Raw genomic sequence first — 27,273 nt, 5'->3', positions numbered from 1 at the left:
AACTCATCCTCTCTGAGCAAATGTCCAATCTCTTCTTTCATCCTTTATGATGGGTTACAATCTTTACTCACATGGGTGGCATCAGAGATTTATCAAGGACAGAAGACAACCTGAAACGATGAAACAAGAAATAAGAAAGCTTAAAGTGGGGGAGATGGGGGTTATGTTGGTGGGGACATGAGAAAGCATCTCTAATATGGAGGACTTGTCCTGGGAATTCCAAGCTCTTATGTCCTTGATGTTATTTCTACTTCTATAATTGTTCTTTTGCTTGTAGAAGATAGTCTGTCCAATAGAATTTCCTCAAAACTATCTCAATGATCACATTAAATTCAGACCTATCCTAGCAAGGCAAATGAAGGTAATTATTCAGGTAGATCTTGAGAAAAAATCCTTACATTGACTTCTGAATATCCGGAATATTCTGAATTACGCCAATTATGTGAGAGACTTTTTCATATTGACTTAAGACCAAAAGCAATCAATTTGCAGACCAGCTCCATTTCATTATAGCCCACACAGATTATGCAAATGAAATGAGAAAAACTTTTCCTACAAATAGTACAACAGCCAGAGATGTAGATGGATGAAAACATTTACCAAAAATCATCTCAGTACTTTCTTTTCATTGGACTACTGAGATTTTATACCAATAATATGATAATAATTTTAAGGTACTACTCCTGTATTTACTGGTTTTGTGACTTCAGGCAAGCCATCTAACCTTGCTACATCTCCATTTCCTTGTCTATGAAATGATCATTGTTTCTTGTATCACATACCTCTCAAGGTCGTTGGCTAGATCAGATGAGCCAATGTATGTAAAACATTTTCAGCTAATTGATGCAGTGGATAGAGGGTTAGACTTGGGGTCAGGAATGCCCGAGTTCAAATCCTGTATCAGATCGTTACTCCCTGCATGATCTAGGCCAAATCATTTAACCACTATGTGGTTATTTGCTGCCATTGTAGAGGCCTGAAGTTGCCTTTCTTAGGTATAGCTGAAATACCTTATGCAGAAGCAGCTTTCATGAGTACATACTGCTGACAACCTTGAAGGGAAATCCAAGTCTTCTGCTCCCTCACAATTCACAAGGTCTTCAAAGGGGGGGGGGGGATGAAGAGGGAGCTTCTTCCCTCTACCCCTGGCTGGAATTGGATTGGCCTTTAGCTAAAATACTCCTACTGGAGTGCTCAGTTGTGAATTGGCTTATTTTGCTATGGATAAGCTCTGAAGTATTTCTGATTCTTTCAGTGTAATCCCAACCCAACTTTTGTGTGGTTCATCGATTTTCATCCATTGATCACAATATTTCATTCCTTCCAAACTAGTTAATGATTTGCTCACATTTAGTTTATTCTTTCGATTGATTGGTAGAGTTATAATCATTAGAGGAGAAAGCACATTCTCCTTACTCAGTACCAGGTCTCTGGAAAGAGGGTCCTTGGTGTTTTTGGCTAATCAGGTGAAGGAGGGAGCTTTCTACTTATTGGAAAATCAATTATTAGTAGAGCTTGAGCCTCCTGATTTGAAATTGCCTTCTTCTTTGGAAAAATAGGAGGGCAGAACTTTACAAATTTTCAGATCTGACAGAGGTTATGGGAGGGAGGAAGAGAGGGAGGAGGAGGAGGAGATGAATAGTAGTTTTAGGAGCTAGACTACAGAGGTTCAGTGCTATTTTAAGCTTTAATACAGCTAATAGTTTACAACTATACTAAGACTTTTGGAACACCCTGTATAATGTAGCAGCTTAATGCTTTAGCAATTTCTCTCATTTTAAGGACTTTAGCATCAAAATAAATCCTGACTAGTAATTCCTCAAAATGAGATGGAAAGGAGAATCAATTGTAATGACCACCATTTTGTTTGCATCCAGTTTTAGGAGCTGCATTTCCTATCATTGCAGTTTGTCTTTCTTGGCCATATCCCCACTTGTCTAAGTACAAAGGTCATTATCTTCTGAACCTGAGATCCCCTTTGTCTCTTTTATCTCCCCCTCTTGAAGGGATCTGAAATAACTTTCTCACGTTACTTTCCTGCTGGGCACAAGATTTCCTGTAGATTGCCAGGGTTGATTTCTGCTTCCTTTGAAGCAGCTTTCCCAAATGGGACTAGGATTATTACTGAGAAAGTATATCCTTCCTGAAGTGTCTCCTATAATACCCATTCATTCTTCTTCTAGCTTGAGATAATGCAGAACACCTGGCCTGAATAAAAATGCCATCTTACAAATTTTACTCTCCAGTGGAATTGAGCTTCCAATGGGAAGAAACCTCTGAATCTTCACTAAATTATGGGACTTTTAATGTCCAATTTGTTTTAGGACTTCTTTGGTCCTACTCGATTCCCAGTAATCCAACAAAAAGCTGTAACTCATTTCAAAGATGGCATTTTCATTAATTACTAAATGGCACCTCATGTATGGGTGGAAAGCCAAATTCACAACAGCCAAATATCATTAACCAACTGTCTGTACACCCTTTGGTGACAAATTCAAGATGTAGAAAAAGCAAAGAACACCAAGAACCTGTGATCACATGTTTAATAAAACCAACAAGCATTTAAATCCTCATGATGAGTCTGAGGTTACTAAAAGCTTGAATGCTTAGAGAAAGCAGCGGGTTTGGAGACCCTGATCCTGTCCCCATTAAAACAAACCCTTTTTGCCCAACTGCTGGAAAGATGATTTCCCAGTGAATTTTATTCCTAGATTCTTGATCTATGTTTCTCAGGAACACACTCTTTGGTAAACAGAAGGCACAGCTCAGGTACCACTCCCTATACAAGGTCTTTCCTGATTCTTCCCTCCCCACTGTTTTGAATGCTGCTACTTCCCAATCTACCATGAAGTTATTTGGTAGAGGGTTTGCATTTATTTGTCTTGTGTGTATTATTTTCCCCTTAGTAGAAGGCTAGCTCCTTGAAGGCAGGAACTGTGGTTATTTTTTCCTTGGTATCCTCAGCATCAAGTCCAGGGAAGATTTTAGCTGAGTTTGGAAGGAAACCAGGTAAACTAATGAGGGGAAGAGGAGGAGAGATGTAGTATAGTGTATAGTAGACACTTCAATGAGTCTTTGTTGAATCCAATGATGACAAATGATCTTTCCTTTATACTCTCTCCTGGTGATAGATACTACTCTCATCTCCCATGGGTTCAGTTATTATCTCAGCTCTATTGACCCAATCCTACATTACCAGCTATCATTTGGACATCTCCCAATGGATATCTTAGATCTCTCAAATCAACACCCCTAAATAGAACTCATACCCCCACCCCCAATATCTCCTTTCTTCCCATCTTCCCTATGACCATCCAGAGCACCACTATTTTCCTAGTCAATTGGGCTCACAGTCACAGTGCATTACTGATTTGTACTTACCCCACATAATCAGTCTGTTGCCAGATTTTGTTATTTCTACCTTTACAACATCTCCTGGGGAGGTCCCCTTCTTTTATCTGCTTTTGACACCACTTCCATCACCTTATGTCTAGACAAGTGCACCACAATGGTGGCCTCCCTGCCTGAGATCTCTTCTCACTTTTCTCCATCATTCACTAAGATGCCAAAGTGCTTTTCCTGGAGAGAAAGACCCAACTATGTCACATCCCACTCTCCTCACTCAATAAAGTCTAGTGACTCCTAATTATATCTGAGATTATATATATATATATATATATTTATAAATTATTGTAGACATATATCATATACATCATATAGTCAGTCAGTCTGCCCTTTAAAGATCTTCTAAGCCTGATGTCTTCATACTTTCCAGGCTTTTTACACTTGATTCCCTTTCATATATACTACCATTCTGCAATGCTGCCTTCCTTGCTTTTCCTTATATATGAAATCCATCTTCCCATTTCATGCCTTTTCACTGGTCTATCCCCAAGCCAGAAATTCTCTCCCTCCTCCTTTCCCCCCAATTAGCTCCCCTGGTTTCCTTCCAAACCCAGCCAAAATCTCCCCTTCTGCAGGCAGCCCTGCTGGTCTCCCATCCCCTCCTTGACAATGTCTTCCCTCTGAGATTGAGTTCCATCTCCAAAATGTAGAAGAGAGAGTGAGGCTGATGACTTTGAGCAACTTATTCCAGTCCACTTGGTGAGCAAGGGAAGACATCATCCTGCAATGTCATTGGACCTCTTTGAAAATGAAGGATGAACAGTATCTTTCCATTTACTCTTTCTATAGAGAGTTACTTGTTTATTCCCTCATGAAAATATAAGCTCCTTCAGAGCAAGGACTGTTTTTGCTTTTGAGTCCCTAGCATTTAGCTCAGTGTCTGGCACATAGTAAGACTTCAATAAAGGCTCTGTGACTTCTTGCTTGCCTGATTTACATGAATAGGGGGTTTCTACATTGGAAGTTCCTCCAGCATTAATGAATTCATGGGTCCTGAACCAAAGAACATAAAAATAACTTTGTATTTTTCAGAAGGCTTTCATATATAATAGAAGCTATCTTTTTGGATAATTTTCTGAGTCCTTAATTAGCCTTTCTTTTCCCTTTGATTCCATCAGTTCTAATAGCTCTTAATAATTACTAAGTATAACTGAACCCTAACTTTAATTCTGACTTTGACTCCAACTCTAACCAGTAGGCTGCTACAAGTGGGGGTCTGCCTGTCCCCCCTCTCTCTTTCTCTCTTGTACAACCTCAGTAAAACCACTAAGGTGATTTTTCTAAAACATGAATATGAACATATCATGCCCCTACTCAATAAAGTCCAGTGGCTCCCTGTCACCTCTAGGACCCAATAATCAATGCTCTATTTAGCATTCAAAGTCCTTCAGAACCTGCCCCACTCCTCCCTTTACAGTCTTCTCACATCTTTCTCCCCAACATATGCTCCTTAATAATAATTAATAATAATAATTCTATTGCAAGCATTTCTAGAACTATATCAGCTAACACGGTGGAAATGAGCATCATTGCCTTCCCTTTATATTTATGGAGAAAGTTTCTAGTTTATTCTCATTGGATAAGAGACTTCCTTTTGATTTTAGACAGACACTTTTTATATTTCAAAAGATCCTTCTTTACCTATCTTTTGTAGGGTTTTTAGTATAAATAAGCATTGTACTTTGTCAAAAGCTTTTTCTTAATCTCTTGGGACCATCTATTTCTAACCCTCATCCCATTTTACAGATGAGGAAACTGGAGACCAAAGCATTCATAGAGTTAGAGTTGAAAGATACCATAGGGACTAACTCCTTTTATCAATGAGGAGCTGAGTCTCAGAGGATGAATATTGCATCCAGGCTTACACAGCCAGTAAGTGTATCAGAAAATGGTTTCAAATCTACCACATTCTAACTACAAACTAATTATGGTATCCATTCTACCCTACTGTTTCACAGTGATGATTTAGGGCAATAATGTATACAGATAAAGTTATTTTCAAATGTTAAAGAGTTTCATAAATGAGAGTTTATTATTGTAATGCCTCCTCCTATTGGTAGTAATTCTGAAAAAGTTCACATTAGTTTTATTTCTTATAAGTTATTTACTTTCTATGAACAAATTGTGCCAGCATTTCATTGGTAGTTGTAGTCAGTCAATAAACATTTGTTAAATATTTGCCAGGCACTGGGTTAAGCTAAGATAAAAGAGACAAAAGACAATCCTTGCCTCAAGGAGCTCATAGTCTAATGGGGGAGACAGTAAGCAATCATCTTTGTATAAATAAGCTCTATATAGGATAAATAGGAAATAATTTAAAGAGGGAAAGTTAAAACAAGACTCAAACTCCTCAGAGTAGCCACTAAATTGTGTTCATTGCTAGGATTCCCGGAATGACTAAGAGCCTTGGAAGATAATTGGATGGGTTGATTTCAATTTGTATTCATACTCCAGCCCTAATTAAATGTCTGCTATCTTTGCAATGGGATGCTTAGCTTGCAAATATAATAATGCAAGGGGCTACTGAGTGGTTACTAGCCTAATGAGATTTTCCTGGATATTTTTGTATTAAAAGTTTGATTTGATAAGTCCTAGGGAAATATGGAGTCATTTCTCTGCTTTATTTCCGAGTTGGAGAAATGATATTTCCCCCATTGGATGGTAGACTTTGGAGAGCAGTGGCTATTTCTGCCCTTCTTTGTATTCTCAGCCCTGACACCTAGGGGCTAGTCATTGGGCCTGTGATTTCAGTAGGACAGAGAATGCCCAGATGAGGAAGTTTCTTTTATCAAGGTAGGGTGGTACCTTTTTTTTTTTGCAAATAATTTTGCAAATTATAATCTTAGACGGTAACCTGGAATATTGAGAAATTAAGCTCCGAATCTGGGGTTACAGAGCTTGTTTGTATTAGATGTAGGGTTTGAACCCAGGACTCCTCCATCAAAGCCACTCCCCCCCCCCTCTCTGTCTCTCTGTCTCTCTGTCTCTTTCTCCCTCTCCTCTTCCTCCCCCTTCTCTTCCCCTTCCCTCACCCCCATAGTAAAGAGCTGTTCTTCTAAGCTCTAGAGAGCAGAACAAGGATTAAGGGATGGCTTCCTTCAAGTCCCAGCTAAATCCTACCTTCGTACCTTCCTTCCCTCTGCTGATTTTGTTGTTTACATCTTGTTTACACCTTACATCTGCATATTTTCTCCCCCATCAAACGTGAGCTCCTCAAGGGCAGGACTGTTTTTTACATTTCTTTGTACCTACAGAATTTAGCACAGTGACTGGCACATAGTAGGTGCTTAATCAATGTTTACTGACTGATACAGGAGAAAGGTAGCTTTAGGTTTGACATAAGAAAAAAAAACCCAAAGTAACCAAAATCAGAACAGGTTTTCCAGGAAGGTAATGAGTGAGTACCCACACTATGGCATCCCTTTCCAGAGCCTTTTGCTTTCAAAGGGACTCTTTTCAGTGGTACAGACAGGAACTTTGCACAGTCCCACGTTGGTGGAGAGGACCTTGGAGGTTAATTCCAGGTCTAACATGTGATGATCATGCAGCTTTAAATGTTTGAAGGGAGCTGCCACGTCCTTCCCACGTCCTCTTTCCCTCCCCCCAGGCTTAACTTCTCCAAACTCATTCATGGACCCTTTAATGGCTGGTGCCCCTCACATTACCCTCGGTGCCCTTTCTTAAAAGTGTTCTGAAGCACTCAGCACAGTGCCTGACACGTAGTAGGCATCTGATAAAGGTTTGGAGGCTTGACTTCTGACAGTGCAGAGAACCCTTTGGTTAGAATGAAGGGCCCTTGCATTCAAGTCACCATGGCCCGAGATCAAATCCATTCTTGGATATTTATTAGCTAGGTGATCTTGGGCAAGTCCCTAACCCCCTGCTTCCACATCCTCCTCTGTTTTGTCATTGATAAAATGGGGAAAATAATGACCCCCAGCTCACAAGGAGGTTGTGAGGATCAAATCAAATGATGCATGTAAAATTCTTTGCAGACCTTCCAGTATGCAGTCAATCAACACTGACTGTTATTATTAACATTTTCTCCAGCAGTCAACATCTTTCCTAGAACACATCTAGAACTGAGCAAACCTCTTAAGATGTTGGCTCACCAGGCAAAATGATGACACCTTCAGTGCTGATAACATTCCTCTCTTAATGTTAGACTAGGGCATCATACTATATTGGGCGCCACGTGATCATTGGCTGTTGTCTCTTCTTGGGCTTATGGTCCACTGCCATCCCATCCTCTTCGCTTTTTCACAAGAGCTTTTCTTCAGTCCTGAACTTGTAGTGTTGATAGATTTTTTCACCCGAGTATAGAACTTGACCCGGATCCCTCATCATTTCCATTGTGTCAAATTCTGGTTTGCATTCTAGCCTCTAGAGGTCTTTTTGGACAGTCTCATTCATCATGACAGCTTTTTTTTCCCACTCCGTAACATCTGCAAATTTGGCAAGAATGTTTCTCGAGCCTTCATCCAAGGCAGTGATAAAAATGTTAAACATCTAGATCTCTGGGGGCCCTTCACCAGAGACATCCGTCCAAGAGGACAGCGAAGCCAGTGGTTACTCCTTGGCTCTTACCATCCTCTGTTCCCTAATCTGCCTGGTGGTATTGGTGTCTAGTCCACATTTCTTTACCCTGTCAATAAAGCTAGGACGAGGCAGTCTATTAGATGGTTTGTGCAAATCCAGGCCTAAAATGTCCTCATTTCTTTGAGTCACCCAATCTGGTTGGTTGGTGTGAAAAAGGAGGTGTTTTCAGCGAGGGTGGCCTGATCTATTCCTGATGAAGTCGCGTTAGCTTTTAGAGATTGCCATTTCCCTTTCCAAATGGTCATAAATCACACTTTTAATGATGTGCTGCATCATTTTGTTAGCAATGGAAATGAAATGCAGAGCGGACATAGAGTCACAGAAAATCAGGGCATTTGTCCTTCTTAAATCGTGTGGCCTAGCACCTGTTATCTTCCAAAGATCCCTAACCCCAGACCACTCCTTCTGAATGTTGGGGTGTAAAGGATCCAGGGTTTGGGGACTGGAATCCATTGGGAAAGCCTAGGCACATCTCTGGTTTTGAATCCCTATTAACTCTTTCAGTCTCATCTTTAGTATTCAAAATGTCGTAATTTTCTTTGGAAGTGAAAACAGCAGAAAATAATCAGTGTTGTTCATTAGCATCCCCTCATCCCCCCCCAAAAAAAGCAGTGGTCTTATTGCCTCTGAGGTGCTCATCTTGGCCTCTTCCTCCTTACCTTCTTCCAGGATTATTAAAAATCCAAATCCTTTTATTAACCTGAATGTTCCTCCCATTGTTGCCTCATTTCCCTGCACATTTCCCTGAGCCTGGCTCTTTTTCTGATTGACCCTCGATCATCTGCCTTTGTTTCTGCACTTGAGGCACCTATGTCGTGAGTCTTTTGTCGATGAGCTCCTTGCGCTCTTTGGATAATTCTGCTTCTTAGGCTGATGCCACAGCTTCCCCCTTCATGCTTTCTAGATTTCAGGCAAACTGGTTGTTCTTTACACAAAGCTTTCTACCTCCTACCTCTGTTGGCACAGGCTGTCGCCCCTGCCTGGAACACCTTCCCTCATTATTTCTATTTCTGGAAGCCTTTGCTTCCTTCAGAGTTTAGCTCAAGCACCTTCTCCTTGATGCAGAGGGCCAGGCGCATAGTAGGTACTTAATAAATCTCATGATTATTTGATTGATCATTGAAGGAAGTCATGATTTATTTCTCTTATTTATATAAACATATATAAAAGAGAGATACATCTATACATGTTATATATACATATAAAAGCTATAAACGCATCTTATTTATTCTGATTTTGATCCAGGCTGAATTCCAGAGAAGTTTAATTAGTCCAAACCTGCCAGTTTCATACCAGATAATACAATGTCTCTGGTCCAGGCTTGGAACCTATTTCCTGACCTCCATACATCTTGTCTCTTTCTTAGCCCTGTTTCCATTTTTAGGGCATCCGTAACATTTCATGAGGACTCAGTATGGAGCTTTGCCTTTTTCTATCTGCCTATTATACGCCCATCTTGGTCCATATCAATGGACTTGACTTTCCAACTGTTCTAGAGCCAAATTCCAAACATACCTTTCACAGTGTGGTCATGAATATATGTGGACAAAATTTTGTTGTATGGATTCAAGTGGTTTTTAAAAGAAAGACTTGGGAACGATATCCCAAATGGCAACGTTTTTGACCTAGGTAGTGCCAAGCAATATGGCGTAGATAGTTGAGTAAAGAACTGGACTTGGGAGTCAGGAGCACCCAAATTCCCATCCTGACTCTGGCTCGGGCCAGGCAGTGTTCTAAAGGAGAAAGAGCCTCACCTGTGGATCAGAGGATCTGGCTTCAAATCCTATTTCTGAAGTGTGTTTCCTGGGAGACATTGAGTGAGTTGTTTACCCTCCTTGGGCCTCAGTTTCCTCATCTGTAAAAGGAGAAGAATTGGGCAAACCAGCCTCTGGAGTCTTTCTAGTTCTAGAACGAAGCTTCTTTGATCCTTAATCCAGGCACGTAAACTCCTGGTGAGTTAGCTTCCTTGTCTTAGAAATGCAGAAAATGAAACCTGTTTGAGTAACTCCCTCAGCAGGGGATTGTGATGTTCATTCAGAGAGCACCCACCCCGCAAACTCGAAAGGAAGCCTGAGTGAGTGGCAGCTGTAGCAGCAGTCCTAGTCATCGTCGTTGTCATCGCCTTCTTTGCTTTTCCTGGGATACTGGCACTCTTGTTGACCCACCTTGTCAATTTGGGCCTCAGTGCAAGTCGAGGCAAATTTGGGGTTCTTGTTGGAATGTCACCAGTTCCACAATCATAAAGATTTTTCCTTAACAAACATAGATATTTATTGAAGTCAATAGTAATAACAGCTAGCGTTTATGTAGCATCGTAAGGTCTTCAAGAGCTTTGTTCAGATCTCATTTGATCTTCAAATGGTGGGTGTGATTATCACCAACTTATGGAAGTGGAAACTGGGGCATACAAAGGTTAAGTGACTTGTTCAGGGTCACTCAGCTAGTCAGGGTCTGAGGCAGAATCTGAACTGAAGTCTTCCTGACTCCAAGTCCAGAACTCTAATCCTTGTGTGAAAATATAAATGTGTACGGCGTGTGTGAACAAATATATTTTATATGTCTACATTTGTGTATCTCTCTAGATCTCTTTGCTCCTAGAGATATATTCTGACACAGATTTGTTCTGGCTTTCTCTGTAATCCCACTGTTTAGAACAGTACCTGGAACACAGGGAGTGCTGAATGAATGACTTTTAATGAACTATTATGTATGTGTGTGTGTGCGTATACATATACATATATTCATATTCCGAGTTCAAGCCTCTGTTTATGCTTCAAAGTGAATATATGTGCATTCCAAGAATCGCTGCCTTAAATCCCATTTTGGGACTGCTGAAAATAACATTTTCTTTCCATTTTTCACCAACAGGACACCAAAATTGCTTCATTGGAGCGAAACATACGGGATCTGGAAGATGAAATCCAGATGTTGAAAGCCAATGGGGTCCTGAACACAGAGGAGCGTGAAGAAGAGATCAAGCAAGTGGAGGTTTACAAGAGCCATTCCAAGTTCATGAAAAATAAGGTGATCACATATCCCCATAATGCCTTGGGACATTGACCACCCACTGAAGGGCGACTTGGGTCTTTTGAAAAATGGCATTGCTTTGGGCTATTTCAGTGTTGACTGCCATTTGTTTAGTGCAAGGGATGCCAAGCCTGTGGAGAGTCTGCTGGCTTTACAGGCATAGGACCTGGGTTCAAATTCCACCATTTTGTGGAAAAATGGCTTTTACGTCTTGGGCCTTGGTTTTCCCACATGTAAAAGGAGGGGGTTGGACTCTGGGAGATTTTCCAGCTCTAGAGCTACGAGCTTAGGATTCTTCTGGAAAAATTAAAAGGCTCAAGCCAAATGAAAGACTTAGATTTTTTGGGTCATTGGAAGTCCATACTTTAATCCTTAATTTCTCTATGAGTTTCATGAAGTTAATTTTTAGTTTCCTCATGTTTCCATTAAAGAAATAATTTGACATTATGATAACAATTATCCAAATTTGCAAAATACTTTATGTATTAACTAACATGTAGTATATTTATGTATATAAATGTATGTAACATATATGTATATATATGCTTAATAGTTTATTAATGAATAATAATGCATAATAATGGTTAGATACCAATCTGGATTCTGACTCAGGAAGACCTAGGTTCAAGTTCTGCTACTGAAACATCCTGCCTGTGTGACCCTGGACAAGTCACTTAATCTCTTAATGTCCTAGGCCACTCTAAGATTGCATGTTATGGATGAATGACCAATCAACGTTAGTGGGAGTTTCCACATTGGAAGGTCCACCAAGTTTCCCTAGTCCTTTCCTTTCGACTCTTCTCCCTGCCCATTTGTCAACAATGGCAAGAAGGCACTTGCCCCCTAAGTTCTGTTTTTGTCTGATTTCAGAATCACTCATTGTTGCCTTTATCATATTTATTTTTGAGCGTTACTGTGAAATGTTGATAGACTAGTGTAGACGACAGCTTCATACACTGTTTTTAAAAGCTTCACTGTTGGCCTTCCCATCTCTTCTGCCTTGCCCCGTCTCTTCCCTGCTTCGTTGCTTCCACACTTAATTTTGACCTGTTCAGCTGTTTCTCTGGGGTAGTTTCATTATTTTCAGGGCATTTCTTCTTCAGACGAAAATCTGTACATACAGTCGTCACCTTGGATCCAATCGATGCTCTCATTCCAGGTTGAATTCTTATTTATTTCTGCATCTTATTTATTGCTAAGGAGGGCGTGTAAGACTAGTGTGACCTGCTGTAAGAAAACCATTGGGGAGCAGGAAGGATTTCTTTTTTGAGTCAAAAATAAAGACAGTTGCTAAAGGAAACCCAGTCATCTCCTTTGCTTTATACATTGTGGTTTTCTTGCATGAATCTCAGCGTCATGGCTCTAGAACTAATCTTCTAGGCCATCTCATCTGATGCTATTCTTTTTTGGTGGAAGAACCCTAAAATTACTCAACCAAGATCACACAGGTAGTGAATGGGATTTGAACCCAGGTCCTCTGATTCCAAATTGTGGCTCATCTGATGAAACATGGCTCCAGGATCATGGATTCAGGACTAGAAGGACCTCAGAGATCAGATCATATAGCCCAATGATTTCATTTCATGAATGTCTACACTAAAGCCAAGAGAGTTTAAATGACTTGTCCAAGGTCACACAGAGTATATGAAGTGATAGAAAATGGTTTAGAACTCAGGTTCTAGGATCTGGAGCTTAGAGGGACTTAAGGGGCCATCTAGTTTTTCAGTTCCTCTCTTTACAGATGAGGAAACTCAGCCATAGAGGTGGTATGACCTGTTCATTCATGAAGGTAGTAGTAGGTAGGCTTTGAACCAGGGACTCCAGGGCCATTGTCTATACTACTACATCCTCCCCCGCCCATATCAGTGCAACTGGAGATTTAGGGTGATTGAGGAGATTTAGCCTTTGGACTCTGTAGATGAACCTGGTGCTCAACAGGAAGACTATCTGAAGCATTCCATTGCCATTCTTTCAGTTTGGGCTCTGACCATTTCCCCCAGTCGCTCTCTGGGTAGAGTCAGAGGCACATTCCTTTCATTGGAGGGGGCTGATTTTGTGTAGCCTCGCTCTTGGGGAATCCTTGATCGCTGCTTAGATATGGGTCCCCCCCCCCCCCCCCCCCCGCCGAGGGCATACCTGCCTCCTCCCATCTTTCAGCAGCTCCCGTCCTCATTATCTTACCATTCAAGATGTCACCAGAAGATACTCATTCTGCCCCTTGTCATGATCTCTATCAGTGGAGAGGCCATATCTCTCTGGCTGTCAGGGAGCGAAGGGACAAGGGGACAAGGCTCTTTGTGTGCCCCGAGACGGATGTGCTCCCAGGCTTTAGGGAGGTCAGAATGGAAGATGAGTTAGTCAAAGCCTTTCTTAGGAAGGACCAAAGGCAGACTTAGGCACTGCCACATGGAGCTACAACGTCTCATCTCCAGCATAAACTTCCTTTGGGTCATGGGGCAGAAGTCATCGAATCCCTGTTCTCTACTCCAAGGTCCAGTGCTCTCCTTAGAACCAAGTTCCTCCAAGTTCTTCTCCAGTGGAAGGCAACATGGGGCAGCTTCCAGATGACTTACTGGCTTGCCAATTATGATCTGGAGATAGATCCTGCCTTGGTCATCTCTCTTTGGGACCCCATTTCTCCTCTGGGCCTCAGTTTCCCTAACCACAAAAGAAAGGGAGGAACTTCAGGGCCATTCTTTTCTTTTTATTCTTGACCCTCTTACCCAGACCTTTTTCTGTCCCAAGATTGATGAGTGGAGGATAGAACCTAGAACTTTCCTTGTTGCTTTTGGAGAATTCTTAAACTTCAGAACAAATACAGAATCCTCTGTTTCACCCTCAAAGCCAATAGCCCAGCCCCTTCCTATGTCTCCAGACTTCTTGCCCCCTTCACTCTCCATCACATACTCTTTTAACCAGCAACACTGGCCTCCTGGTTGTTCCACCAACAAAACAATTCATCTTCCAGCTCTGGGCGTTCGCTCAAGCCTTCCCTCATGCCTGGAACGCTCCGCTTCCTGCACTCTAACTCTTGACTTCTCTGGCTTCCTTTGAGTCTGAACTAAAATCCTGACTTCTATCGGAAGCCTTCCCTAACCCTTCTTATTTCCAGTGCCTTCCCTCTCTTAATATTTCCTTCTTATTCTGCCCAGGGCTGGCTTTTACAAATCTGTTTACATAGATTGTAAGTGCCTTGAGGACAAACGCTGCCTTTTGGCTCTTTTTGTATGACTCGTACTTAGTACAGTGCCTGGCACATAGTAGGCATTTCATAAATGTTCTTCATTGATCCTAAACTGTCTTCTGACTTCTTTCTCATTGATCTAAGAGCTGCAGATACTCTGTTATTAATGGCATCTCCTCCCTTTTACCTGGACTTCCAGGGGTGGCTTTGGACTCCCTCTATCCAAAGTTTCTGGTTCACTTGGCTATTTCTGTAATGAAACCAATAATTCCACTTCCATGATGCTATATATGAACTCTAGCATGTAGCAAATGGAAAACCATCTCTATACATGTACAGGAGAGTTGGGAATGTTTTCTAAAAAGCTCAGGATAATGGAACCATAGAATTGCTGGATTGGAAGGAACCTCGCTAATCGTCTGGTCCAGCCTATTCCTGAAACAATATTCGCAGCAACAGGAAGTCATCCCATGGGTAAGGCATCATTTCCCCCAGGCTCCTGACAGCCTTTTTATTGACCAGAATTAAATCGATTGTCCTGTTTAATGTTCCTGGGAGAGGGATGAGCACGAGGAGCCTAGCAATCACTGACGACTTAGCTTACGTGATCATGCAATGATAGAAGAAGCCTGTAGTATCCTTGCTGAAAGCTGTCAACCCCTGGGCTAAACGATTAAAGAAAAGCATTGAGCTAATGGCATATTTAGAATAATCTACTTGCTATTTAGACAGGCAGCCAGATTAAAGTCAATATGCACAAATGAAATAAGGGAAAAGAGCCTGGATGCCATCAATGACAACGCTCTTTGAGAAGCTAAAAATAAGATTTGTTTTGGATTGACCATTATAATTAATGAGATCTTAAGAAAAATGATTACAAAGAATGAAAGGCAGCCGGATAGCATTGATTTTTCCATATCCTCTGTATATATATGAATAGGATACTAAGTGGTGCCACAAAGAACAGAGACAAGGAAGCTTGAGTTCGAATTTTGCCCGAGACACTTCCAAGCTGTGTGAACAAGTCACTTAATTTCTGTCTGTCTCAGTTTCCTCATCTGGTAATGAGAGTAGTAATAGTATCTATCTCAAAGAGTTCTTAGGAGGATCATATAAGTTAATATATGTCAAAGTACCTTGTAAATTTTTAAGTTCTGGCATAATAATCATAACAATAACAGAAATGATAGCTTTCTAATAGTGCTTACTATGTAATAGATATTGTATTAATTGTTCTATAATTATTACCTTAGTCCTCATAACAATTCTGGGAGGTCAGTGCTGTTATTATTTCTGTTTTATAGATGAGGAAACTGAGGCAAACAGAGGTTTTTTTGTTTGTTTGTTTTGTTTTGTTTTTAATTACTTGCCAAGAATCATAGTGCTAGTGAGCATCTGAGGCCAGTTTTGAACTCGGGTCTTCCTGACCTCAGGCTCAGAGCTCTATATTAGTTATCACACCATCACCACCATCATCATCATTACGTGTACCTCCTTATTTACATACTGCCTTCTCCATTAGAGCATGAGCTCCCTGAGGACAGGCACGGACTTGGCCTTTCTTTGTATCAGCACCGAGAGTTCTCTATATAAATGAAATCACAGATCTCTCAAAAACATATATGCAGGGGGCAGCTGGGTGGCTCAGTGGATTGAGAGTCAGGCCTAGAGACGGGAGGTTCTAGGTTCAAATCTGGCCTCAAACACTCCCCAGCTGGGTGACCCTGGGCAAGTCACTTGACCCCCATTACCTAGCCCTTACCACTCTTCTGCCTTGGAGCCAATACACAGTATTGACTCCAAGACGGAAGGTGAGGGTTTAAAAAAAACATATATGTAATGACTTATGTATAATTAATAAAGAACAAAGGCACAATAAATATTTAGTGGTTGACTTTTCACACCCCTGGGTTCATGCGCAAATACAAGTGACCAAGAAAGAAGTCCTGTGCTTTAGGTCAGGGGACCCTGGCTTTGAGTCAAGATCCCAAGAGACTTGTCTGAATTCTGTCAATCATCCACTGGATGACCTTGAGCAAGTCATTTTATGTCTGTTTGTTTATTTGTAAAACATCTCTGAATTCTGACTTCAAGCCAGGAGAGAGTTTGCTTATTAGGGACACCCCAAACTAACAACAGCCCATCATTAGTGGCAATAAGGAAGGGAAGTCCTCTTGGCCAGCATGATCCTAGGGAAGATTTAGGGGGGCTGCAAATATGGAGGCAAGAAAGCAATCTGAGACTTGTGGTGGAGGATCCATGGGCACAGGTATCTGGTCTGTTGATGCTGCCTCTTCCTTTGCCTTTGCAAATAGGCTTTGTATGTGGATCAGTATCTTTCTAGATCTCTTATCTCATTCATCTATATTCTCTGTCTTTCCTCCTTCCCTTTCTCTTGCCACTTTCTCTATTGGTCTCTCTCTCCCCTCTTTTCTCTCTTTCCCCTCCTCTTTGTCTGTCTCTGTCCTTCTCTTTCAATTTGCTTGAGCAACAGGAGCTTGCAGACCCCTGGTAGGATAATTTGCCACTAGAATGGTTCCATTCCTCCTTTTAAATGCAAATGTTTGATGGGGGTGGAATGCAACAATATAATCTAACAGTGATGATGTAAAGTACGAATTACTCTCAGAATCCCCCTTGATGATAGTAGTTAATATTTATAAAGCACCTACTATGTGCCAGTGCTTTACAAACAATACCTCAGTGGAGCCTTACAACAACCCTGGGTGTTGGGAGCTATTATTATCTTGTTTTATAGTTGAGGAAACTCAGGCAAACAGAAGTTAAGGGACTTGGCCAGGGTCTCCCAGCTGGATTTGAATGTAAGTCTTCCTGACTCCAGGCCCAGTGTTCTATACAATATGTCACCCAACATTGATTTTAATCCCTGGAGAATATAATATACCATTACAAATAATTGTGGTGAGGAAAAAAAAATTCTAGCTCGCTTCTGAAGATGGCTTTGTTCCTGGCCTCATTCATTTTTCATCTCCTGGCCCTTGTAGTCAAGGGGCCTCATCTATCCCCACCCCCTCCAAAGTCTTCCAACAAAGCCACTCAGCTGCCTTAGCTGCTTGGCCTTTTTTGTTCTGAATTTCAAGCCCATTTTCTCCCTAATGTCTGACAGATCAGGAGCCCCCTCACCCAGCTCAGACTGCATGATCTTCAGCCTCCCCTCCTGGAGCTGTGGGGGCTGAAGCAGGGATGACAAAGGAGCTGTTTTCCTTGGCGGGCTCTTCTCTCATGGGGCTGGAGGTGTCCCAGACAGAGCTGTGGGAAGAACCATCACGAGAGATGAAGTGGGTGTGATGCTTGCCCGGCCCCCTCTCCGACCTGTGATGTCATTCAGGCTGGCCCTCAGCATTACCCTTTTCCTGCTTTCCTGGACATGGCATTTCTCAGGCTTCGGATCATCTCATTTTCCATTTTTCTTGAGTTACAGCTAGAAAGGAGAAGCCCCCCCCCCCCCGCAAGGATTTTACATTTCTCCTAAAAATATTCTTTGCCTCCTTCCCCACTGCCCTTCTCTTTCATTATCAACACCATAGGGATATTAGAAGACATCTAACCTGAGCTCTTTCTTTTACAGATCAGGAAACTGAGGCTTGGGGAGGAGGCAATGATTTGCCTAAAGTCACTCAGATGGTGTTTCATTGTGTCCTACTTCCTTCTAAATCAAGGTGGCTGAAGTCATCCATTGATTAACTGAATTGCTCTCTTGGTTGGCAGTAGAGGCAGGATTTGAACTCAGATCTCCCTGACACCAAAGATGTGCCTTTTCAATTTAATTTGTTGTCCATTCTTTCTCTATTCGGTCAAAATATCCCTATTTGTGGATCTCAGGGCAGTTGTAGGAACCTCCTTTCCTTCAAGTTGGAAGTTTCTCTTTGCAATTAGTTTAAAAGAATCAGTTTCCTAAGTAGATCCAACACATACACATAAAGACCTGCTTTTGTGGCCTGATGTTATTTTTGGGGATATCAGTTTTAAGGACCAAGTGAAATGCGACAGATTTCTAATTTCCTCAGCTGTTTTTGGTTATCTTAATCCTGGGTCTCCCTTTCCCCATCCACTTTCTTTCTTACAGTCTGTCTCTCTGTCTCTGTTTCCCTGTTTCTCTCTCTCTCTTTGTCTCTCTGTATCTCTCTCTCTCCCTGTCTTTCTCTCTGTCTCTCCCTCCCTCTCTCTCTTTGTCTCTCTGTCTGTCTGTCTCTGTCTCTGTCTCTCCCTCCCTCCCTCTTCCTCTCTCCCTCTCTTTCTCTTTGTCTCTCTGTCTGTCTCTCTCTGTCTGTCTCTCTCTGTCTCTGTCTCTCCCTCCCTCTTCCTCTCTCCCTTTCTTTCTCTCTTTCTCTCTGTCTCCCTCCCTCTTTCTGACAAAACCATTCCGTGACAATCTGGTAATGCCCCATCTAAATAGGGCACAGAATCGTAAGAGTTTAGGCATCCTGAGGGCTCAGATTGGCCACCTTCCTGGAGAGAGCAGGAAGCTTTCCTGTCCTGCTCTTGGAACAGGCTCCACTTCCATCTACAGTCCAAGGGCGGGGGGTGGGGGCGGGGGGGGCTAATTTGTGAGTCAGTCACCAGTTCACTTGACATTCTAAGAGTGGCATTTGGAGCCTCGGTTTACTCCCCACCTTCAGTCTTATGATCTTTCTGACATGGTACAACTGGCTTAGCTTTTCTGAAGTGGGGAATGCTGGGAAGGAATAAAGCATTTGCTAAGATGAAACCATCTGGTGGTGGCATCTAGAGCAGGCATTGAATTGGTGCAGTGGCCATTTATTCATAGGGTCATAGATTTTGCCAGGAGGGACCTTGAACGTTTTTCATTTTACAGATGGGGAAAATGAGGCTCCGGCGAATTAGACTTGTCCCAGGTCACTCGGTTATCAAGAACTGGAACTCTGCACTTGGGTTCTCTGCTGGGTGTTTGAGTGTAAAGGGATAGTTTCTGGGGTGCCAAGGGAGAAAAGAAGAGGAATTTGGGGGAGCCCCTTGGCAGGATGCTCCCCTGCTCTCTGCTGAGTGAGGGAGTGGGAGGAGGCCCCTTCTTGTGTTTGATCTTCCTTCTCTGTGCAGCCCCCAGGGGAGAGGCATCCTATGGAGTTGCAGCAGCCCTTCTGGCCTCTTATGGGAGCATTTTCTTGTTTCAGGTCGATCAGTTGAAACAGGAATTCTCCAAGAAGGAGTCGGAACTTCTCGCCTTACAGACCAAGCTTGAAACCCTGAGCAACCAGAATTCGGATTGCAAGCAGCATATTGAGGTGCTCAAAGAATCGTTGACTGCCAAAGAACAGCGGGCAGCCATCCTGCAGACAGAGGTAAGGGCTGTCATGCTGCAGAGACCAGGCAGAACAGACTGCTCCTGGCCTGGCATGCTTGGGGTCAGTTTGGAAGACTTGGGGCTCTGAGTCTGGGTCTTATTCTTGGCAGCCAAGAAGCATCAGGGAAAAGAGCGGTGGCTCTGGGGTCCAAGGATGTGGGTTCAAATCTCTCTTCCCATAATGCTACCTGGATTTGGAGTCAGGAAGACCTGAGTTCAAATCCTGAATCAGACACTGACTAACTGAAAGATATATATGTGTGCATGTGTGTGTATATGTATGCATGTATAGAAATATATATACACATTTATTCATACATACACATATGTGCATGTATAGTATTTTGTGAACCTTAAATACCATATAAATATTAGCCATTATTATTTGAATTGTGGTTGTTGCTATTATTATTTTTAAGTCCTGAGATCTCCCCTGAACCTCAGTTTCCAGAGCTGTGAAATGAGGGAGATGGACTAGATATCCTCAAAGAACCTTTCCATCTCTACGCCCAAGATGCTTGAGTCTCTTCTACCAGCGTGACAGGCAGCATTTCAGAGTTAATACTGTGTTGACCTCAGAGTCAAGAGGACCTGGATAGGAATCTCCCCTCATGACCAAGCCCCCCTGAATCTCAATTTCTCATCTCTAAAATGGGCCTTATAATATCTGTAGTACATTTCCCCTGGATGTTGCAAGGCTTCATGGGATAATGTTTGTAACGGGCTTTCCAAACTCTCAAGCGTCATGGATCTAGGTCAGTCGTGATGACATGCTAAGGGTGGTGTGGCTTCATGGGTTGGAGGTACAAAGCCTTGGATTCGAGTCTTGCCTCTGACACCTACTGACTGTGTGACCCCGGGTCAGTCTCTTGCCTTTTCCATGCCAAGAGAGATGCTCTAAGCCTGGGTGAGTCCCAGCAGGGGCGCCATTCTGCCTTCTTATACCCCCAGAGATCATCTGCGTGTATCCTCTGGTTGTAACAGATGAAGAAACTAAGTATTGCTAAGTATCAGAAGCAACTTCATAGATGAGAAAGAACTGGTTCAAACCCAGCCTGCGGTACTTTCTATAGGCTGATAAATCCATACAGAATTCCTGCATCAGTAATTTATTGGAAGAACATGAGGTATTTGGGGAGGGGGGTGCAGTTCTCGTGCTGAGCAGCAAGTTATATCTGGCTGCTTCTAAGCTAGGGCTTCCCAGAGACCTTGCAAACTGGGGTTCACTCTCACTCCTGGGGCCATAGATTTTGCTATTTCCTTCTCCAGTTCATTTGGCAGATGAGGAAACTGAGTCAAACAGGGTTAAATGACTTGCCCAGGGTCATACAACTAGTAAGTATCTGAGGCCAGTTTTGAACTTAGGAATTTGAGTCTCCTTAATTCTAGGCCTCCTTGAGGCATCTGGCTACTCTGTGGGGATCTAATACTAAATTTAATTTTTTTCTTCTTTAAGATGAGAGATTGGAGATGGACTAGATATTTTAGGGCAATTCCCTTCTTATAGGAGGAGAGGTGGCTGAGACAGTCTCTTTTCATTAAATCACCCTTAATCTTGTTCATTTAGGTCCTAGACACGGCATCAGGAAGACCTCAGCCATTTACTTACTAGCTGGATTTATTGTAGTTGTTCAGTTAAGTCCAATTCTTCATGATCCATTTGGGGTTTTGGTGGCAAAGATACTGGGGTGGTTTGCCAATCCCTTCTCTAGCTCATCTGCCAGATGAGGAAACTGAGGCAGACAGGTGAAGTGACTTGCTTGGGTCACACAGCTAGTTAGTTTCTGAGGGTAGATTTGAATTTAGTAAGATGAATCTTCTTGATTCCAAGCCTGGTGCTCTATCCACTGTGGCACCTCGCTGCCCACTAATTGTATTATCTATTTGCCTTAGTTTCTTCATCTGTTAAATGGTCATAATAATGGCATTTAGCTCACAGGGTTTTTGTGAGGATCAAATGAGTCAGTATATTGAAAGAACTACATAAATGTTGGATGCTGTTATTATAATGGTTCTTACATATGTACCTTTATGGAGTTATGTGAACAAGGATTGCAAAAATCATGTGGTCTAACCCCCAATTTCATCTTCCTCTCTATCTCTCCACACCTGTCTCTATCTCTCTACCTTTCCCTTTCTGTCTTTCTGTCTGTCTCGGTCTCTCTTTCTATGTCTCCATTTCTTCAGTCTCCTTATCTCCCTCCCTCTCCTTTTGTCTCTTCTCTCTGTCTCTCTCTTTCTATGTCCCAGTTTCTTCTGTCTCTCCTCTCTGTCTCTTTCTGTGTCCCAGTTTCTTCTGTCTCTCTTCTCTCTGTCTCTCTCTTTCTATGTCCCAGTTTCTTTTGTCTCTCTTCTCTCTGTCTCTATCTCCCTCTCTCTCTTTTTGTCTCTTCTCTCTCTGTCTCTCTCTTTCTATGTCCCAGTTTCTTCTGTCTCTCTTCTATCTGTCTCTGTCTCCTTCCCTCTCCTTTTGTCTCTTTTCTCTGTCTCTCTCTTTCTATGTCCCAGTTTCTTCTGTCTGTCTTCTCTCTGTCTCTCTCTTTCTATTTCCCAGTTTCTTCTGTCTCTCTTCTCTCTTCTCTCTGTCTCTATCTCCCTCTCTCTCTTTTTCTTCTGTCTCTCTCTTTCTATTTCCCAGTTTCTTCTGTCTCTCTTCTCTCTTCTCTCTGTCTCTATCTCCCTCCCTCTCCTTTTGTCTCTTCTCTCTCTGTCTCTCTCTATGTCCCAGTTTCTTCTGTCTCTCTCTTTCTGTGTCCCAGTTTCTTCTATCTCTCTTCTCTCTGTCTCTATCTCCCTCTCTCTCTTCTTGTCTCTTCTCTCTCTGTCTCTTTCTGTGTCCCAGTTTCTTCTATCTCTCTTCTCTCTGTCTCTATCTCCCTCTCTTCATCTGTCTCTTTCTGTGTCTCCGTTTCTTCTCTGTCTCTCTCTTTTTCCTCTTATTTCCCAGTATACCCCCTACTCTTCTCTCCCTTGGAATGTGCTTTTCTTTGTAAAAAAGAAAAACATATTTTAGCAGAATTAACACACATGGCCCAGGCCTGATTGTGTATGCATTACTCATAGTCTTTTACCACCTCTCATCCCATTTTCTGGATAAGAAAAATGAGGAGCAGAGAGAGGAAGCCATCTGGAAAGAATGCCATCTTGGTCCTAAATAGCCAAGGCAAGCCTTGAGCCCAGGGCCTTTGTCCCGGCCCAGCACTCATGCCTTTATGTTCATTCCTTCACTCACCAACTTCGCTTTGTTTCTCAGCCATTCTCTCTGTCTTAATGAGAAATTCTCGATGAATAAACAGCTGCCTCTGGGCCCAGCGCTCCATGGGACTATTGGAGCAGGGGCAAAGGGAAGGCCTCTTTTTGCCTTGGAAACATGGTGGAGGACGTGTCTCTTATTCAAAAGCCCCTTTTGGTGGGAAAGCCCAGAGTACAGTTTCTGCTCAAGATGGACAGGTTTTAGAAAGTGCATTTAAATAGGAAGTCCTGTGCTTGGCACGTCCCAAGTGATTAAAAATGACTTTCGGATGCATGGAAGCATCGTTTTCAAGGATCGCTTCTATTCCCCCCATTTGGCCACCTTTCTCCCTCCTCTTCTAGCGCTCCTGGGTCCATTTTGGAAACTTTGTCTGGATGCTTAGTTATCAGTTTAATTCTACCAGAGCGGAGTGGAAAGGTTCCTGAGTTCAGAGATGCACAAAAGTCCCTGGTGCCAATCCCAGCCTTGCCTCTGACTCTTTGTGACTTTGGCCTTGTCATTTGATCTCTGGGCATCTTTGACTTCTGTAAAAGGAGGACTTTGGGGCTGATGGTCATTAATTAGTCACTAAGCATCTTTTTTAAGCACCTACTGTGAGCCAGGCACCATGCTAGGTGCTGGGGATACCAAGGCAGAAATAAAGCAAGGGGGAGACAACATAACCATATGGAAGAATGGACAGCGCATTTACAAAATGCCAGCATTTGGAGATGGGGAAGGTGCCAGCCGTTGGTGAGATTGGGAGAAGCTTCATAGAGGAAACCAAGCTTTGAAACAAGCTAGGGGTTTTGAGAGGCTGCAGTGGGGAGGGGGAGGGCACTCGAGGCATGGGGACAGCCAGGACAAAGATACGGAGACTGGAGATGGAGTGTTGTATGTAAGAAGAGCCCCTTTGGCTGCATCTTGGAATGTTTGATGGTGAGTAAGGTAAATCAATCTGGGAAGGTAGGGAGGGGTCTGATAATGAAGCCCATTCAATAGCAGAGGAATGTAGATCTGATCCTAGAGGCCAGAGAGTTTATTGAATAAGGGACCCATGCCTTAGGAAAATCACTTTGGCAGCTGTGTGAGTATGAGTTGGAGCAGGTTGGGAGACCAATTAGGAGGCAATTACCAGAGTCCTGGCAAGAGGTGATGAGAGCCTGACCTGGGGGGTGCCAGTGGGAGGAGAGGGAAGGCACCTCTTGAGGTCACAGTACTATTTTTTCATGAAAAGTATGCTGCTGAGGGTTTGGATCATGTCACCCTGCTCCCTGCCCTCCAACATACAATTACGGTAATCACAGACCCAAGTAAAATGGCTCCTTAGATCAACAAAATAGTCCCCATGAAGAGTGACATTCTACATTTCTGCTGCTTTAAAGAAAGCAGTGGGAGCATAATAACTTTATCATCTGAAAACACCTTGGGAAATGTCTTCCTTCCTTCCTTCCTTCCTTCCTTCCTTCCTTCCTTCCTTCCTTCCTTCCTTCCTTCCTTCCTTCCTTCCTTCCTTCCTTCCTTCCTTCCTTCCTTCCTTCCTTCCTTCCTTCCTTCCTTCCTTCCTTCCTTCCTCCCTCCCTCCCTCCCTCCCTCCCTCCCTCCCTCCCTCCCTCCCTCCCTCCCTCCCTCCCTCCCTCCCTCCCTCCTTCCTTCCTTCCTTCCTTCCTTCCTTCCTTCCTTTCTTCCTTCCTTCCTTCCTTCCTTCCTTCCTTCCTTCCTTCCTTCCTTCCTTCCTTCCTTCCTTCCTTCCTTCCTTCCTTCCTTCCTTCCTTCCTTCCTTCCTTCCCTCCTTCCTTCCTACCCTCCTTCCTTCCCCTTCTTTCTCTCCCTTTCTTTCTCTTTCATCTCTCTGCAAAAGGAAATGGAGAAAGTTGTCTAATAACGCCCATCACTGAGAGGAAACAATTTAAGGTGGAATTAGTGATAATTTTCTGATCCTGTTTGAAGGGCTCTTGGCAGTGGGGCAGGCTACAGTAAGGGGATGGTTTTCCTTTTTCTTTTTTTCTGAGAAGCAGAAGGAAACAAGAATGAGCAGGCTAACGGGGAGCTGAGGCAGAAAGAGGAGATGTGGGCCTGGCCTTGTATCCCTGGAAAAAAGGAGCCAGATTCAGATGGAAATGAGGGGCCCCTCCTGCATCTTAGGAAGTACTTACAACATGAGCTTCTGGAAATCTAATGACTGAGTAATTTCTTCTCATCTTGCACAGGGAGAAAAGAGCTCTTTCCATGGCAATAAGGAAAAAAAAGTAGAAAGAGAAAAAGCTTTGCTCCATTTTTTTTTTCTGAAAAGGCAGTGCTGTCAGCAGACTCTGGGTACCCTTTTATAACATGTCATAGGCAGAGTTTTACATTGCAGTCTTTTGCCTACTGGGTATTTGCCTTGAGTGGGTGGTGGTAATAAGGGGTGGAGTGAGACCTGGGGAGCTGGCTGGGACCGGTTTCACGGCACTGTGGTTTGGCTACTGGTATTGTTTGTTTTAGCTTGTACACATGCCCAGACAGTATTTGACATGTGTGTCATAAATCAATAGAATAATGATTATGCACATACAAAGATACCACACAATGCATAACAGAATATTTTATTTTTTAAAAATAGCTTCAAAGGACTCCAAGGCCAAGATCCTGATTTTCCTATTTCCCTTCATGTTTCTTATTTCCTAACTTTCAAATTTCAACTTACACAATGTTAATTCTGTAGCTGTCAAAGAAGGCAGGCCTCTCATGAAACAAGAGGGATGGTCAACCAAGTAGTCTGCTCCTAGAAGGCAGGCAAGTCATGAAACAGGAAGGATGGAGAACCAATGGGTAGCCTACTCCAAGAAGGCAAGCTAGTTATGGAATGAGAGGGATGGAGAACCAATGGGTAGCCTACTCCAAGAAAGCAAGCAAGTCATGAAACAGGAGGGATAGAGAACCAATGGGTAGCCTACTCCAAGAAGGCAAGGAAGTCATGAAACAGGAGGGATGGAGAACCAATGGGTAGCCTACTCCAAGAAGGCAAGGAAGTCATGAAACAGGAGGGATGGAGAACCAATGGGTAGCCTACTCCAAGAAGGCAAGCTAGTTATGGAATGAGAGGGATGGAGAACCAATGGGTAGCCTACTCCAAGAAAGCAAGCAAGTCATGAAACAGGAGGGATAGAGTACCAATGGGTAGCCTACTCCAAGAAGGCAAGGAAGTCATGAAACAGGAGGGATGGAGAACCAATGGGTAGCCTACTCCAAGAAAGCAATTTAAGTAATGAAACAGGAGGGATGGACATCCAATGGGTAGCCTACTCCAAGAAAGCAAGCTAGTTATGAAATGAGAGGGATGGACAACCACTGGATAGCCTGCTCTTGGAAGCCCCACAATGTCACAAGCTCTAGAAGAAGACCACCAGCTTTGAATGCTTCATAGAAAGAAACATTCCTTCATTGGCTGTTAAAGCAGGTGAGCCAGCCATGTCATGAGAGTTTGGCATAACAGATGGACAACTCATGTTCTTCATTGGTATTACAGTACTTCAGTATCATGAGTTCTAAGGGAAGGCCTGAAGCATATTGGGTAGACCCGTTTTTTGAACCTTGGTAGGAGAATGTGGATAAAATGCACCAAGGAGATGTGTGCACAGGGGGTGAGAGATTGCCCAACTTGTTTATCTCAATGAATACCACATTCTTTCAAAGGCTGGAGCAACGAGAGTAATTTTATGGATTTCAAATGGACACTTAATGGTGTTTCCATTGCAGAGATGTGAGATGAGGATGGAATCAAGGACAGATATCAGTGATACATTGGGAAATAGGACTTCTTTGACTTCATCAGACCTTAGGCAAGATCCTTCCTAATCTAGCTCCTGTGTTCTGACCAAAGGTCCCTGTGGCTTTGTTTTGATATTTGATGGAGATGAGGTGAGGTATGGGAGTTGGTATTTGGCTTCAGAATTGAGTCCACAATATTTCACATGCATTCCTTTTTTTTTCATGCCACAGAATGCCACAGAAAAATGTAGCTCATTGGAGAATGGAGGTCTTTAATTTTTGTTCTTAGCCTGATGTCAGGACAAGTTAAATTTATTTTATTTTCTGGCCTTTTCTTCCCCATTTACACTGATCTCCAAACTCCTGAGTGTGAGAGAAGTATTATTCTTGGAAGAATATTCAATATTTTTTGGAAGATGGATTGCATAAAAGGAGCACTTAACACCCACTCCTACAGTTATGGAACATTATCTACTCTTTGGGATTCTTTTCTTTATTTTTAAATTTCATTGTAGCTTAGAGACAGAAGGTGCTAAGAACCACAATTGTTTGACTGTCTGTAAACCTCACTTTGTTGTTGGTATAATCAGCAACCTTGTCCTTTGAGCAAGGAGTAAACACAGTATTGGAGGAATGGTAACCTGTCAATATTGAGATTCTCAGTCTAAGAGAATGGACAAAACATCAGGAAGGTGCAGCTCAATGGGAGAAGAGCGAGTCGGTGTATGGCTCCTATAATGATTACCTCATTAG

The 27,273-nt window shown here is 42.7% G+C and overlaps 1 protein-coding gene across 10 annotated transcripts in view; it reads left to right on the top strand.

The window, feature by feature from the left end:
- ERC2 (ELKS/RAB6-interacting/CAST family member 2) overlaps positions 1 to 27,273 on the top strand; it is a 1,021,362-nt gene that overhangs the window by 264,123 nt on the left and 729,966 nt on the right. For all 10 annotated transcript variants that reach the window (XM_056804190.1, XM_056804183.1, XM_056804182.1 and 7 more), the window contains 2 exons: positions 10,873 to 11,028; positions 19,369 to 19,536. In XM_056804190.1, coding sequence (XP_056660168.1) covers positions 10,873 to 11,028; positions 19,369 to 19,536 — 324 coding nt within the window. The remainder of the gene's footprint in view (positions 1 to 10,872; positions 11,029 to 19,368; positions 19,537 to 27,273) is intronic.

The sequence above is a fragment of the Monodelphis domestica genome, chromosome 7, assembly GCF_027887165.1.
Source record: "Monodelphis domestica isolate mMonDom1 chromosome 7, mMonDom1.pri, whole genome shotgun sequence".
In the NCBI taxonomy this organism is placed as follows: Eukaryota; Metazoa; Chordata; class Mammalia; order Didelphimorphia; family Didelphidae; genus Monodelphis; species Monodelphis domestica.
Note: the sequence above shows the minus strand (reverse complement) of the source record. Positions and strands in the feature narration are given on the sequence as shown.